Genomic DNA, 17,607 nt, shown 5'->3' with positions numbered 1-17,607 from the left:
GACTTTATGTATTTTAGCGGATGTATCTTTATTCAACCTGGAACCTAGGTATCTTTATCATTTCTTTTTTTACTGATAAGAAAACTGAGGAAAGCTGTGGTTAAATAACTTCCTCAAGTGTACCCACCTAGTGAGCAGCAGAGCTGGGACTGAAACCCAGATCAATATTTTTGTTATAAAAATATGGATCTGATACTCTTAAGGGATGCAGAGGCAGTCCATGTCTTGTGTCACCTCATGATTACTGGCAGAAGCTGATGCAGGTTCTCTTTTTTAGGTGAAAGCATAATCAATCTAGGTCTGAAGCATTCTCACAGGATAACCTATAGCAATTAACTCATAATCAGAGGTCACCGATCATTCATGAAAGTAATTCACTGTGAAGTGTAGCCAAAAAAAAAAAAAAAAACAGATCTTAAGTCCCAAAAGACTGCAGGGATTGGGTTGTTGGGTACAGAATACGAAAGAACTAAGAGCTGTGTACAAAATATTTACAGAAACAAAAATGCAAATCACAAAGATTAGCAAGATGCTATCAAGAGAGGGTGAGGGTGGGATGATTTGGGAGAATGGCATTGAAACATGTATGTTGTCATATGTGAAATGAATCACCAGTTCAGGGTAGATGCATGTTACAGGATGCTCGGGGCTGGTGTGCGGGGTTGACCCAGAGGGAGGATAAAGGAAGGAGGGAGGTGGGAGGGGGGTTCAGGAGGGGGAACTTATGTACACCCGGGGCGGATTCATGTCAATGTATGGCAAAACAACCAATATAATATTGTAAAATAATTAGCCTCCAATAAAAAATAAATAAATAAATAAAAATGAAAGAAAAAAGAACAAAAAAAGAGTAACTAAACAAAGAACCATTTGCAAAAGATCAAATGGAACTTTCCCACAGTTTTGAAATTTAGAAATGTCTCTTTGGCTGGATTACTTTGACAGCAGCATTGACAGAAGTGAGGGGATCATTTATCAGCCAAACTTTAATCTGAAGAAGTTATCCATAGCAAAATATAAAGACCAGCCAAGATACTTCAGAAGGAGAGGACTACACATGGAAACATGCCCATGATATATTATAACATATTATAGAGCTATAGTAACCTAAATCCATGTTATATCAGCACAGAGTATTTCCTTTTGGAAAATAATGGAAAATCTGGAAACTGAATTCCTGCATTTATGTAATTTAGATATAAGACATAAGTGGTTTTGTAGATCATTGGATCAGTTGAAAAGCTGTCCACAGAAACTGGATGTTTATGAAAGGTGGAGGGGACTGAAATACCTACTGTTTATTATACTCAGAAACCAATTCCATATAGATCCAGGGTTAAATATTAAGTGCACAATTTTAAAACTTTTAGAGAAAAAAAAGAAGAGATTGTTTTTATTAATTCAATTAAGTAATTAATATATTTGACTTCATTAAAATTAAGAACTATGTCAAGATATTCTATATATAAAGTGTAAGAAACATCACCCAATGGAAGGTATTTGCAGCACATATAACTAGCAAAGAATTAGTATACACACATAAAATATTATTGTAAATGAATAAGAAAAAGATGAAAACCAAATGGAAAAAACAGTGGGTCAAAGTTGTACACCAAGCATTTCAGAAAAGAAATAGGTATAAATACAAATAAGTATCTCAAAGATGATTTTAGTGATCAAAGGCATAATAGATATCATTTTCTAGCCCTAAATTGATAAAAATTAAAAAAGTCTGATAATGGAAAGTGTTAAGGTGTAATTTAAACAGGGTTTATATACATTGCTGTGAGTATGTTAAATTGGTAACAATTTGGCATTATCTTATAAAGTTGAATATTTGCAATCATGTAATAGTTACAGTCAAAATCTGCTGGATGCAATCTATGGGGCCACAGTTTGCCAACCCCTGGAATATGATCAAGGAGTATTTTGAATATTTGAGGAATGGCTAAAGCTTTTAATTGATTCTGATGTAAGATACCCTAAAGTGATTGTCAGCAGATGAGATCAAAAAGGTTGATTAGAGCTTCATTTTAAAAGGCCTTATATGTCATACCAAGAACTTCTGCCTTTCCTCTTGAATAGAAAGCAGTTAAAGGACTCATTTAATCATCTTTGCATTTTCAAAAACTCATTTTGGTGGCAATGTAGAGGATAAATCTGAGGAGGCCTATGTGGGAAGCAGAAAGGCTTAGTGAAAAAGCAAGATGATTGGGTCTTGATCTGAGTTAGTGAAAAGATGCAATCAAGAGTTAATGACAGATTTCAGAGGTAACATAGTAGACAGACTCAATTGTTTTTAAGAAGTAAGAAAACACCTAAATCTGTATTTTACCCAACTGATTAAATTGAAATGGGAAGTTTAATGAAAAATCCATAGGTAAAGTTAAATTTGCCCTTCATTGAATACTATGAAGTAAAAAATAATATTTTATGTAGTTTTTGACCCTTAAGTACATTTCTGAAATGTATTACTTATCTCTTTTGCATTTACAAAAAGTATTTTTATTATTTCTTCAGGATTTTATGTAACATTTTGAACTATGGGTTTAAAAACAAATTTAGAGGCTCTAAGACTTCAAAAAGATGGCTTAAGCAGTGTGAAATTAATTTGAAATATTTGTAATATTAATCTATACTTTTATATCATAGTTGTTTAAAGCCTCCATAGACGTCTTCACTGTTATTTTCCACATCAGAAATTTTGAGATAATGTCCATATCTTTATTAAACAAAAACAAAACTATATTCTTGTTTTCATTTTTTAAAAAAAGGTGTGACATATAGCTATTTCCACTTTTCACCAATATAAAACTCTGATAGACCCCGTTTTTTTTTCAATAATCTAAGACTGGACAAGTTTCATAAAATCATATGACATGATGAAGCAAGTGACTTCAAAGGTTCAGTGAGTTAAATAATGCATGCTTCAAGATGCCCTTAAGGCTTAGCCATCCACTGTGGCAGACTATTTAATTAATAACATGTACTTTACAAAACTCATCATTATATATTTATACAATAGACTGCTAAGATTTTTTTAAAACTGTTTTTCAGTAATATCAGTTCCCCTATTCATAACTTTTAATTTTTATATGATAGACCCAAAGGGCTAATATCTAGGCTGTCTCCATCCAAAGCAGCAGAATATATTAATACTTCTACTTTCCACTACAGGTGCTTCAGTTTATTAAAAAAACTTTCCCCATCATTATGATTTGTGTGTGTGTGTGCTCAATCACATCCAACTCTGTGGCTCCATGGACTGTAGACCACCAGGCTTCTCTAGCCATGTAATTTTCCAAGCAAGAATACTGGAGTGGGTTGCCATTTCCTACTTCAGGAGATCTTCCTAATCTGGGTAGCAAACCTGCATCTCTTGTGTCTCCTGCACTGGCAAGTGAATTCTTTACCACTAGCGCACCTGGGAAGACCCGTTATGTCACTGACTATTCCTGAAAACTGTATAAGAAGTTCATTTTATGCCAATACTCAAAAAACACCCCCCCACACAAAAAAAAACAACAAAAATGCCTGGTCATATATATCCTTGTGTTTTTTTAAGACAACTGATTTTCTTTGTATCATTGTAATCAACCATAGGCAAGTTTAGTTTTGTAGTTTTATTTATTCAACCAATATTTTGTACTATTACACATTTCTAGGTCCTATTAGAAATATAGTGGTAAGCAAAATAATACATGGTTCCTGCTTTCATGGACTTAACCAGAATAGGAAGTCTTGGAGAGTTCTAGTTAGAGGAGTGATACGATACCATTGAAATCTTAGAAAGACTTTGTGCTACAGTGTGGGTTTTGATGTGGATTAGGCAGATAATGCAGTCAGGGAGATAAAGCCTGTGGCTTCTGTGTAATCTGGTTAAAGGATGATGTTGACCAGAGTTAAGTAGTAGTAGTAGCAGTAATGGCAAGCCACTCCAGTACTCTTGCCTAGAAAATCCCATGGATGGAGGAGCCTGGTAGGCTGAAGTCCGTGGGGTCGCTAAGGGTCAGACATGACTGAGCGACTACACTTTCACTTTTCACTTTCACACATTGGAGAAGGAAATGTTAACCCACTCCAGTGTTCTTGTCTGGAGAATCCCAGGGATAGGGTAGCCTGGTGGGCTACTGTCTATGGGTCACACAGAGTCGGACATGACTGAAGTGACTTAGCAGCAGCAGTAGCAGTGGGGATAGACAAAGTAGAGACAGAAGATACTTTTTTGTAAATTAATTTATTTATTTTAATTGGAGGCTAATTACTTTACAATATTGTAGCAGTTTTTGCCATACATTGACATGAATCAGCCATGGGTGTACATGTGTACCCCATCATGAACCCCCCTCCCACTTCCTACCCCATCCCATCCCTCAGGATCATCCCAGTGCACCGGCCCTGAGCACCTGAGACAGGAGACACTTAAGTAGTAGTACTTTGCAATTAATTGTATGAGGGGAAAAAAAGTCAAGTGATCATGCATGCCAGTGTCAGACTTTATTTTTGGGGGCTCAAAAGTCACTGCAGATGCTGATTGCAGCCATGAAATTAAAAGACGCTTGCTCCTTGGAAGGAAAGTTATGACCAACCTTGATAGTATATTAGAAAGCAGAGACATTACTTTGCCAACAAAGGTCCGTCTAGTCAAGGGTATGGTTTTTCCCATGGTCATGTATGGATGTGAGAGTTGTGAAGAAAGCTGATCGCCGAAGAATTGATGCTTTTGAACTGTGGTGTTGGAGAAGACTCTTGAGAGTCCCTTGTACTGCAAGGAGATCCAACCAGTCCATCCTAAAGGAGATCAATCCTGGGTGTTCACTGGAAGGGCTGATGCTAAAGCTGAAACTGCAATACTTTGGCCACCTCCTGCGACGAGTTGACTCACTGGAAAAGACTCTGATGCTGGGAAAGGTTGGGGGCGGGAGGAGAAGGGGATGACAGAGAATGAGATGGCTGGATGGCATCACCGACTCTGTGGACATGAGTTTGAGTGAACTCCGGGAGTTGGTGATGGACAGGGCGTGCTGTGATTCATGGGGTCGCAGAGAGTTGGACACGACTGAGCGACTGAACTGACCTGAACTGAACTGATCATGCATGCCAGTTTGCCCAGGACAATTCTAGTTTTTGCCTTTTGTTCTGTCATAATTATTGAATATCTCCCTTCACTTTCAAATGCATTCCAATTTGAATGATAAATTATATGTTAATCCTAGATATAAGGAGAGAGAGGAACATTCAAGAATGATGCTCAGCTTTCTGCTCGAACGCTGTGTAGAAAGTTGTGTCATTTTCTGAAAGGGTAGATACACTAGGGGAGGAACTGATGTGAGGGTAAGATTATGAGTTCAGATTTGGATATGGTGTGTTGAAAATGACTTTCCTACATTGAATGCAGACGTATAAAAGAATCCAATGACTGCATGGGTCAGGAACTCAGATTGGAGTCCTTGGTTAGAGATATGTGGATGTGGTATATATATCTCTTTCTCAAAATATCTTAAGGCATGTACGCTTCTTCTTGCAATGATGTGATGTGATAAAATGCCTGCCTGATAAGATGAAGCAAGATAGATGACATAAACATTGTGTCTTAGCATTAGGGTACTACTGACTTTCTGTGATGTGTCAGAAGGAGGATCATCTGCTTAGGATGATCCTGAATCATGCAGCCATGATGAAGCTAATGGTTGGATGTCAGGAGCTGATGGTGTGATGGTTAGGGTTTCTGAGTGGGATGGATTGGGATGGTGCAAAATTTCATCATGCTACTCAGTATGCAAGTTAAAACTTATCAATCATTTATTTCTGGAATTTTCCATTTAATATTTTTGGATGACAGGTTGCTACAGGTAACTGAAACAGTAGAAAGTGAAACTGAATTGGCAGGAGGGAGCTAATGTATATTGATCTGACAGTGATCAGCATGGACAGCAACTGAAGTGATAGAGCTAGATGAAATCACCAAGCCAAAAGTATGGAAACCTAAGTCAGGAGGCGCAGGTCGTCACTGAGGAACTCAAAGCAGCATCTGTTTTCTAAAGGAAATGAGGGAGGGACTCACAATGGAGATCTGGAAAGAAAAAGCCTGCATCTTAGGAAAATTGGGAGATGATCAAGTAATGGAAGCCCGGGGAAGGAGTGTTTCAAGAAACTAGAGTAGACAGCAATGTCAGATGCTATCAAAAGGTTGCGTGAAATAAGTATACATTGAACTCAGTAACTAGTCAGTCATTAGAGACGTTGGTGATGGTGGATTGGTGCCATTGGGGGACATCAGCCTGGTTATAAGTAATAATTGGGAAGTAAGTATGATCAATTTTCCAGAATTATAACTCAAGAGGAGAGAAAGCATTATTGAAATACCTGGAGGATTTGCAGTATGATGGTGTCTCTAAAGACACTATGAGATCACACCAGTCCATTCTAAAGGAGATCAACCCTGGGTGTTCATTGGAAGGACTGATGCTAAAGCTGAAACTCCAATACTTTGGCCACCTCATGCGACAAGTTGACTCACTGGAAAAGAGTCTGGTGCTGGGAGGGATTGGGGGTGGGAGGAGACAGGGACGACAGAGAATGAGATGGCTGGATGGCATCACCGACTCGATGGACATGAGTTTGAGTGAACTCCGGGAGTTGGTGATGGACAGGGAGGCCTGGCGTGATGTGATTCATGGAGTCGCAAAGAGTCGGACACGACTGAGCGACTGAACTGAACTGAATATATTGTACTTAGAGGCTTCTATCTCTGCTTTCCATCATGAAGATGGATTGTACTTGTATGATTGCAGCTATTGTGTAATTTTCTTTTTAATTAAATTTATGTATTTTTTAGGTATTTGTATGTTTTTTACCTAAGTTACTTCAACTATTTTTGCCCCCAAAATGTATCTCATAAATTTGTTCCATAAACATAAAATACTGCCTTAGTTATTTTCCTGCTGTCCAAAGAATTATGCTGCTCTTGGCTTCAGAACACTGGGGACTCTTGGAATATTCTTTGGCAGATAAAAAAGGTAAAGATTTATGACAAAGGAAAGCATTTCTGAAAAAGGTGCTCCACATTGCCATTGTGTATGTGCATAAATTATAAACGGGGCTCAGGGGTGCAGTCACTGTAATAGCTTTTCGCTCTCTTTGAAGAAAATAGAAAATGCTCACTTAGGGGCTACTGCTTGTGTTTCCATTAATGAATCTTCTAAGCTTGAATGATTTTAAATAGAATATTTATGTTCCTTGGTTTAGTAGGGCAAAAACTTGGAGAAATGCATGTGATTAAGGTACCTAATGTAATAAATTTATGCAGACATTTAATAAAAAATGCTGTTGGTAATAATAAGTCATAACTAACGACTTTGAGGAGGATTCACAATCAATGGAAAACAACACCAAATCGTATGTTCCTGAGGAATTTGATTAGCCTTCTCCACTCGAGATTTATACTGATTTGAAGCATTAAAACAGTGTCAGACTTTATTTTGGGGGGCTCCAAAATCTCTGAAGATGGTGACTGCAGCCATGAAATTAAAAGAATCTTGTTCCTTGGAAGGAAAGTTATGATCAACCTAGATAGCATATTAAAAAGCAGAGACATTACTTTGCCAACAAAGGTCCATCTAGTCAAGGCTATGGTTTTTCCAGTGGTCGTGTATGGATGTGAGAGTTGGACTATGAAGAAAACTGAGCACCGAAGAATTGATGCTTTTGAACTGTGGTGCTGGAGAAGACTTTTGAGAGTCCCTTGGACTGCAAGGAGATCCAACCAGTCCATCCTAAAGATCAGTCCTGGGTGTTCATTGGAAGGACGGATGCTAAAGCTGAAACTCCAATACTTTGGCCACCTCATGCAAAGAGTTGACTCATTGGAAAAGACCCTGATGCTGGGAGGGATTAGGAGCAGGAGGAGAAGGGGACAACAGAGGATGAGATGGCTGGATGGCATCACCAACTCAGTGGACATAAGTTTGGGTAAACTCTGGGAGTTGGTGATGGACAGGGAGGCTTGGCGTGCTCCAATTCATAGGGTCGCAAAGAGTCGGACACGACTAAGTGACTGAACTGAACTGAATCATTGACAAACAACTCTTTTGCACAAGACTTTTAATCATGACAAACAAGTAGTCTTACCCAACTCAGATGAAGAAGCTTTGGGTTTTTTTTTTTTTCTTTCTTAGCTACTTGGTAAATATTAATTGAAGTCCAGTGTTTTATAAGGACATATATTCTATGACTTTAAAGTAGTAACACTGTTTTACATAATAAATTATAAATGTTTCACTACTTTGCACCCTGAATACACCTGCAGGGTTTCAGTATCTTTGATCAGAAATTTACTTTTATATTTGATTTTTTATTTTTGGAAATATGTTTAGATTAACTCATGAGCAAATCAGTGTTATTAAATGAGACTTCTAAAACTTCTCCATCTTCTGTATTTGAAATTGTTTAGCCATCACCTGCATGTCACTTTTGTTATAAAATTACTAATCGCAGTTAGTATTAAGGCTGGCTGTTCATACTGTGTATATGGTGAGAGTTGTCTACTTTTGGATGATCCCAGTAGTTCTGAAGATTCTTATGAAATATAACATATGCTACTTAAAGCATAATATCCTTGTAAAGCTATCTCATAATAGCACTTGTAATTGAATTAAAATGCTATATTAAAAATAGATTTACCTCATTAAACAAGAAATAATCTTCCAAAAGATTATTGCAAAAAGATTAATTCTGGGAGTTAGGGCAGAAAATCACAAAGGAATTATTCTTACCCTCTGAAAGGCATGTGTAACATAGAACCTTATTACAGTAAGCTTTAAATCGTGAATCATGATATTTGTTGCCTGACCTAAAGTTTCTTCTAGAGATTTCTACATCAAACATTCTGTCTCCCTATCTCAAGCAGTAACTGTGTCAAGCCAATCCAATTTGACAATTGCAAACAATAAATATTTTCCTTTTAGTTTTATATCAAACTTTGAAATATACTCCCCCTGCTTTCATTGAATATATATGTATACATAGATAAATATGTATATATAGTTACACATATGCACAGTGACATACATGTGCATTCCTAACGTAGCTGTTGGGGAAGAAGAGATCTCCAGTATATTTAATGCATGTTTTGATGAATTGAACCATAACATGTAGTTTGAAATGTGGTAAGCAATTCAATCTGAGTCAGACTTGCTGTGGGTCTCCAGGAGGCGAGGGTCGATAGTTTGGCCTCGAGCCATACAACAGGGATGGACCACAGCCCCAACCATCAACAGAAAATAGGATTAAAGATTAACTGAGCATGGCCCCACACATCAGAACAAGACCCAGTTTCCCACACAGTCAGTTTCCCATCAGGAATCTTCCATAAGCCTCTTATCCTTATCCATCAAAGGACATACAGAATGAAAACCACAGTCAGAGAAAACTACCAAACTGATCACATGGACCACAGCCTTGTCTTACTCAATGAAACTATGAGCCATGCCGTGTAGGGCCAACCAAGACTGATGGGTCATGGAGGAGAGGTCTGACAAAACGTGGGCCACTGGAGAAGGGAATGGCAAACCACTTCAGTATTCTTACCTTGAGAACCCCATGAGCAGTATGAAAAGGCAAAAAGATAGGACACTGAAAGATGAACTCCCCAGGTCAGTAGGTCCCCAGTATGCTCCTGGAGAAGAATGGAGAAATAACTCTAGAAAGAATGAAGAGACAGAAGCAAAGCAAAAACAACACCCAGTTGTGGATATGACTGGTGATGGAAGGAAAGTCTGATACTGTAAAGAACAATATTGCATAGGAACCTGGAATGTTAGGTTCATGAATCAAGGCAAATTGCAGTGGTCAAACAGGAGATGGCAAGAGTGAACATCAACATTTTAGGAATCAGTGAACTAAAATGGCCTGGAGTGGGTGAATAATCTAGATGACCATTATATCTACTACTGAGGGCAAGAATCCCTTAGAACAAATGGAGTAGTCCTAATAGTCAACAAAGGAGTCTGAAATACAGTACTTGGGTGCAATCTCAAAAGTGACAGAATGATCTCTCTTCATTTCCAAGACAAACCATTCAATATCACAGTAATCCGAGTATATGCCCCAACCGCTAATGTTGAAGAAGCTGAAGTTGAATGATTCTGTGATGACCTACAAGACCTTGTAGAATTAACACCAAAAAGATGTCCTTTTCATCATAGGAGACTGGAATGCAAAAGTAGGAAGTCAAGAAACACTTGGAGTAACAGGCAAATTTGGCCTTGGAGTACAAGATGAAGCAGAGCAAAGGCTAACAGAGTTTTGCCAAGAGAACACACTGGTCATAGCAAACACCCTCTTCCAACAACACAAAAGAAGACTCTAAACATGGCCATCAGCAGACAGTCTATACCAAAATCAGATTGATTATATTCTTTGCAGCTGCAGATGGAGCAGCTCTATAGAGTCAGCAAAAAATAAGACCTGGAGCTGATTATGGCTCAGATCCTGAATTCCTTATTGCAAAATTCAGACTTAAACTGAAGTAGGGAAAACCACTAGACCACTCAGGTATGACCTTGATCAAATCCCTTAACGATTGTACAGTGGAAGTGATAGATAGATTCAAGGGATTAGATCTGATAGAGTGCCTGAAGAACTATGGACAGAGGTTTGTGACATTGTACAGGAAGCAGTGATCAAGACCATTCCCAAGAAAAAGAAATGTAGAAAGGCAAAATGGTTGTCTGAGAAGACCTGACAAATAGCTGAGAAAAAGAAGAGAAGCGAAAGGCAAAGGAGAAAAGGAAAGATATACCCATCTGAATGCAGAGTTCAAAAGAATAGCAAGGAGAGATAAGAAAGCCTTCCTCAGTGATCAGTGCAAAGAAATAGAGGGAAATAGTAGAATGGGAAAGACTAGATATCCTTCAAGAAAATTAGAGCTACCAAGGAAACATTTCATGCAAAGATGGGCACAATAAAAGACAGAAGTGGTATGGACCTAACAGAAGCAGAAGATATTAAGAAAAGCAAGAATACACAGAAGAACTGTACAAAAAAGATCTTCACGACCCAGATAATCACAATGGTGTGATCACTCACCTAGAACCAGACATCCTGGAATGCGAAGTCAAATAGCCTTAGGAAGCATCACAACGAACAAAGCTAGTGGAGGTGATAGAATTCCAGTTGAGCTATTTCAAATCCTAAAAGATGATGCTGTGAAAGTGTTGCACTTTGTACTGCTGCTGCTGCTGCTGCTAAGTCACTTCAGTCGTGTCCGACTCTGTGTGACCCCATAGACGGAAGCCCACCAGGCTCCCCCGCCCCTGGGATTCTCCAGGCAAGAACACTGGAGTGGGTTGCCATTTCCTTCTCCAATGTGTGGAAAGTGAAAAGTGACAGTGAAGTCTCTCAGTCGTGTCTGACCCTTAGCGACCCCATGGACTGCAGCCTACCAGGCTCCTCCATCCATGGGATTTTCTAGGCAAGAGTACTGGAGTGGCTTGCCATTGCCTTCTCCGGCACTTTGCACATATGCCAGCAAATTTGGAAAACTCAGGAGTGACCACAGGACTGGAAAAGGTCAGTTTTCATTCCAATCCCAAAGAAAGGCAATGCCAAACAATGTTCAAACTACTGCACAATTGTACTCATCTCACACACTAGTGAAGTAATTCTCAAAATTCTCCAAGCCAGGCTTCACAGTATGTGAACGGTAAACTTCCCGATGTTCAAGCTGGATTTAGAAAAAGCAGGGGAACCAGACATCAAATTACCAACATTCATTGGATCATAGAAAAAGCAAGAGTTCCATAAAAACATCTACTTCTGCTTTATTGACTACACCAAAGCCTTTGACTGTGGATCACAACAAACTATGGAGAATTCTTCAAGAGATGGGAATACCAGATCACCTTACCTGCCTCCTGAGAAATCTGTGTGCAGGTCAAGAAGCAACAGTTAGAACCAGACATGGAACAAAGGACTGGTTCCAAATTTGGAAAGGAATACATTCAAGCTGTATATTGTCACCTTGCTTATTTATCTTATATGCAGAGTATATCATGTGAAGTGCCGGGCTTGATGAAGCACAAGCTGGAATCTAGATAGCTAGGAGAAACCTCAGATACGCAAATGACACCACCCTTATGGCAGGAAGCAAAAAGGAACTGAAGAGCCTCTTGATGAAAGTGAAAGAGGAGAGTGAAAAGCTGGCTTAAAACTCAACATTCAAAAAACTAAGATCATGGCATCCAGTCCCATCATTTCATGGCTGCGGCTGCTGCTGCTAAATCGCTTCAGTCATATCCGACTCTGTGCAACCCCATAGACGGAAGCCCACCAGGCTCCCCTGTCCCTGGGATTCTCCAGGGAAGAACACTGGAGTGGGTTGCCATTTCCTTCTCCAATGCATGAGAGTGAAAAGTGAAAGTGAAGTCTCTCAGTAGTGTCCGACTCTTAATGACCCCATGGACTGCAGCCTACCAGGCTCCTCCGTCCATGGGATTTTCCAGGCAAGAGTACTAGAGTGTGGTGCCATTGCCTTCTCTGCACTTCATGGCTAATAGATGGGAAAACAGTGGAAACAGTGACAGACTTTATTTTCTTAGGCTCCAAAATCACTGCAGATGGTGACTGCAGCCATGAAATTAAAAGACGCTTGCTCCTTGGGAAAAAAGCTATGGCCAATCTAGATTGCATATTTAAAAGCAGAGACGTTATTTTGCCAACAAAGGTCCACTAGTCAAAGCTATGGTTTTTCTAACAGTCATGTACGGATGTGAGAGTTAGACTATAAAGAAAGCTGAGCACCGAAGAATTGATGCTTTTAAACTGTGGTGTTGCGGAAGACTTTTGAGAATCCCTTGGACTGCATGGAGATCAAGCCAGTCAATCCTGGAAGAAAATCAGTCCTGAATAATCATTGGAAAGACTGATACTGAAGCTGAAACTCCATACTTTGGCCACCTGATGCAAAGTATTGACACTGGAAAAGCCCCTGATGCTGTGAAAGATTGAAGGCAGGAGAAGGGGATGACAGAGGATGGGATGGTTGGATGGCATCACTGAATCAATGGGCTAAGTTTGAGCAAGCTCCATGAGTTGGTGATGGACAGGGAAGCGTGGCATCCTGCAGTCCGTGGGGGTCTCAGAGTCAGAGCGACTGAGCGAATGAACTGAACTGAACCTCTATTTGAGATAGGAAATTCCCTGAAGCCTGGATATATGGCAAGTGTCCTCAGAAAGGATAACTCTCTTGCTTAATAAACAAACTGAAGGCTTGCTTTTCTTTCTTGAGAATTATAGTTATCAGATACTGTTCCATGGGGAATTTTATCCTATCCAATTGAAATAATATGTTAAGAAGGTTGTAGTGAATCACTTAGGAGAGTTAACTGTGTTCTTTGTAATACTTTTCTTCAAACTATATTTTGTACTGATTTACCTTTAAATAGCTATTTTATAAAATTATACTGATACTGGATTTATTAGTTCTTTTTCATTTATTCCTTGGATAAATTAAAAGTTAACAACCTGTGTCAGTTCCCTTTGGGAGAAGACTGTGTCTAGTTGAAACACTGGAGCAGATATTTAAATGTGCGGGTTTGGGAGTGAAAGAAGAAGTTGGAAGTAGAAGCCAAGAGAGAAAAGCTAAAGAAGAAAGGATTGAATATAGAAAAATGGATACTTGTTAAAAGGGAATTTAATTATCTACTAGAAAGATCTGAGATTAGATTTAGGGATGCCCTTGTTTGTTCATTCAGCCATCATCTCTTGACACTGTGATGGCTGCTTTAAGGCAGTTTCCTAAATGTGCATAATTCTAAGAATCACCTGGTCTCTTGTCACATCGATTCTTAGCAAGAAGGGGCCAAGGACCTGGAAACATTGAGAAATGCTGCTTTAGAAGATAGAAGATGTGTTAGGTTTTGTCTCTGTTCTTGAGCAATTTACAATTTATTCCATATCTCTAAGCCTCAGTTTTTTTAATCTGTAAAATGTAGATAATAATGTTTTCCTTGCCAGTTTTCAAGGCAAATAAAAGAAAATTGTCTTCAGAGGCTTACTGGAGCTTGTAGATTGTTTAAGATTTGTAACATTAATTGTTTTTGTATGTGAGGAATGGTGGTTTCTTTGAGAAAGAAAGAAAGTGAGGAGATACAAAGAATTTAAAAAAAACTTTCATCTTCTCAAAGTTTTGTTTTTCAAGTTTATATTCTGGATTTTATTTGTTAAGAGGATGTGAAATATTCCTTGACAAATTTGTTTTCCATTGGTTATTCTTGTCTTCCTCCAAACCTGCTATTTATTTCAAATCTTTTAAATCATATCATAAACTCACACCTCCAGCATTTACACTGTAATAACCCTTTGTGTCCCAGATAAATGCCATTGACACTACCTTAAAGTGTCATGCATGGCACCTTGCATTTGAGCAGAGAAGTACTTGTTGAATGAAGTGATAAAAGAGTGAATCTCTAAATCCAACCTCATTTCTTTCCACTATACTCTTGGCTAAAAATCCTGTGTCCTTACTTTTAAGGACACTTGAAGAAAAATAGTTCATCATTCCCCTTATTTTTTTATATTAACAACATCTCTCTTCAAAAAACACTTCCCTTAACCTTAAATCTCTCATGTTGGAGTTTAGCATGCTACCATATTTATATTTTCAAGTTACTTTTATTCAAATAAAATAAATTGTCTTTCTGTAAGTAATCTTTAGCTGGGAATAATTTTCCTTTCTGTGGTAATTAGCTGCTTTCAGTAATTTATTTTTTTTAATTTGTTTAGCAGCAGCAACAGAAGAACCAGAAGTGATTCCAGACCCAGCCAAGCAGACTGACAGAGTGGTGAAAATCGCAGGAATTAGTGCTGGAATTTTGGTGTTCATCCTCCTCCTCCTAGTAGTCATATTAATTGTAAAAAAGAGGTAAGACCTGATTTTGTTCTGTCCCACTCACTCACCATTTATGTCATGGTTACTAGTTTTCAGACACTTCTTTGTTTCCCTGAGCTCTTTTTAAATGAGAATAAACAACAAGAATTGAATTTTAACAATATTGCCAGCATCTAAGTATGTTTCTCCTGCTTGGAAAATAAATTCTAATTGGTTATTTCCAGTTTAATTTTGGATATAAAATATGCTTTTGTCAATTTAACCTTGAAATCATTGTATGAATTTAAATTCCTCAAATGCTTGAGATATTAATGTATCTTATGTTTTGAAGTTTTTTAAATTACACATGGAAAAATAAGAGTTTATTATATTTGGTCTATGAATTATTTTGTATTTTTACTGTTTTTCTAAATGTTGACTACAAATAAGATATGAGAGATATGAACATTATTTTATGAAGTTGTATATTAATATTCACTGACTAAATACTTTAACACTTTAATATGAAGAACCAAAGTTTTAAATTGAGCATTAGTGTTTTATACTATATCAACCAATATCGCCATCTTCTGGAATTATATGAAGATATTAAGACCTACAGGAATTTAAATTGAATTATATTTGGTAGATTAAGGTATACTTCTACCAGAAAGCATTTCAAAGAATACAGTTTTTATAATTTGAACTTTTTCTTATTCTATAAAATATCATTATCTGTAAGGCATTGTTTTAGAAATTAATGGAACTCTCCAATCCTTCCAATCATATGTTTTAAACAATATTACAATCTGGAAGGATTACTAAAAAATCTTTGCTGAGTATAGTTCTAAAATATTGGTGTATAGACGTATTTCTCATTCATTAATTATATTGAATATAATAAAAGATGTTGCTTACTTTATACTAAATCATATGATATACTATTATGATTGTTATTTTGTACTCAAAATAAATCATTAATAATATAGATGACTCATACTACATGTTTAATGATTCCATAAGAGTTTATTTTAATGTATTGCCTCTTTACAATTACCCCCTGGAGATATATATGTTGGAGAAGACACATCTGCATTAGAAACATTAGGTATGCATTATAGTGTTTTGTGTTAAATTAGCTACATACGTGCTTTCCCCAATAGTGCTTTCTCTTTTTGCTGTTGTCTACCTCTGTGGTTGGAAATTATATCATATTTGAGACAGGAAGGTTTAAACATTTTACTAATAAATTTGCCAATCAAGATCAATAAAGTTATTGAATACAACTTTCAGATCTTATGTTTCTACTTAGTTTAAATTTATATTTGGAGAGTTAAACTAAACTCTCTATATTTAGAGAGTTAACTTTGCTTTAGAGTTAAAAGTATTTCAGCTACTTCAAGCCAGATATGAAAACATGAAAATGGCCTCTGGTTATGTCTTAGTTAAAATTGGGTTAATACTGGTATTATTGGTTAATTATTTGAAAACACTTATCTGTTGTTGTAGTCTTTCTAATCTGTGGCTGGCTGTTTCAAAAATAACCAAAAATGAAACATAAATTTTCTAAAGTACATCAAAATAATCTCTAAGCATGATTTTTTTGTGTGGTTAAAATGCTCTGACAACTCCTTAAAACTGCCTAATGCATCAGATTCTTTTCCTGGTTCATACTTTAAATGGTTGGATAAATGAGCCTCTCTATTAAAATGTTCAATGTTTGAGTTTTCATAATTATGCTTTAGTTGATTGTCTTCTATTAGAAAGTATGGGAAGGTTTTTGTTTTTGTTTTTTTTCTCTTCCTCATCACTACCACTAGGACTAGAGAAGTTGCAATTTTATAGGTAGATAAAGTTACATGCTTAGGTATATTATCTTCTGTGTAGTATAACCAAGAATCCCTTACTTATCTAAGAAACTTCATAATAACTTTTAGTTATTTGTAGTATATCACACGTATATTGTGTATGATTTAATCATAAATATGTTTATTATACATACACAAAAGTATAGGTGTTATAACAATGTTAGATAGGATAAAAGTTAACAATTTTAGTATATCATGTAGTCTCCCTATATGATATGCTAATATACAAGTTTATAATAAAAATAGTGGAAAAGCAAATTATTTTAGCCTTGCATTATCTTTGCTTTTATGGGAAATTGTTAAATTTCTCAACACTTTATCTCTCACTAGAAGTAATATACATAGGTATATTTCTCATGTTGAAAAAAAATTCGTGTATTTTTGGTTGTTGTATAAAGAAATGGTTTGGAATTTAGTAAAATTCTGCAGTGAAGGGTATATATAAAGTAAGTTTTTAGGCTAAGAAAAGGGATATTGCATCTTTCAAAACGCAAAGTCATTTTAATTTAATCACTGATGAATTATTTCCAAATGTATGCCATTTTTTCATTGGTTATGTATTATTTTAAATTTGCAGCATGAATACATTAATAATTCCAAACATAAATTTGAAATTATGTTTCAGTACAGTAAATGTATATGATATCATGGTCACATACATCTGCTGTAGAAATACCTTTGTGCATATATAATATATGGTGCATATGTATATTCACATAATATATGTATGTACCTGTATATTAATAAGATATAATGACTTATTTATAGAAATTAATGTGTCATTCTGCATATATTCTATATTAACCTAATAGATCTTTATGTTTTGTATTTAAAGAAAAATTGTCAATTTAGTGTAGAATTTCTATACAC

General features: G+C 36.7%; 1 protein-coding gene across 2 annotated transcripts in view; it reads left to right on the top strand.

The window, feature by feature from the left end:
- Window positions 1-17,607, top strand: part of PTPRK (protein tyrosine phosphatase receptor type K) — a 643,642-nt gene that overhangs the window by 578,535 nt on the left and 47,500 nt on the right. The window contains exon 14 of one of the 2 annotated variants that reach the window (XM_055433578.2): window positions 14,788-14,923. In XM_055433578.2, the coding sequence (XP_055289553.2) occupies window positions 14,788-14,923 (136 nt within the window). Of the gene's footprint in view, window positions 1-14,784; window positions 14,924-17,607 lie in introns of both variants that reach the window. The other variant, XM_055433577.2, reaches the window with a different exon arrangement.

Source organism: Moschus berezovskii, chromosome 10, assembly GCF_049115385.1.
Source record: "Moschus berezovskii isolate FMDL1 chromosome 10, NW_MosBer_1.0, whole genome shotgun sequence".
Classification (NCBI taxonomy): domain Eukaryota; kingdom Metazoa; phylum Chordata; class Mammalia; order Artiodactyla; family Moschidae; genus Moschus; species Moschus berezovskii.
This window is presented reverse-complemented; position numbering and strand designations above follow the sequence as displayed.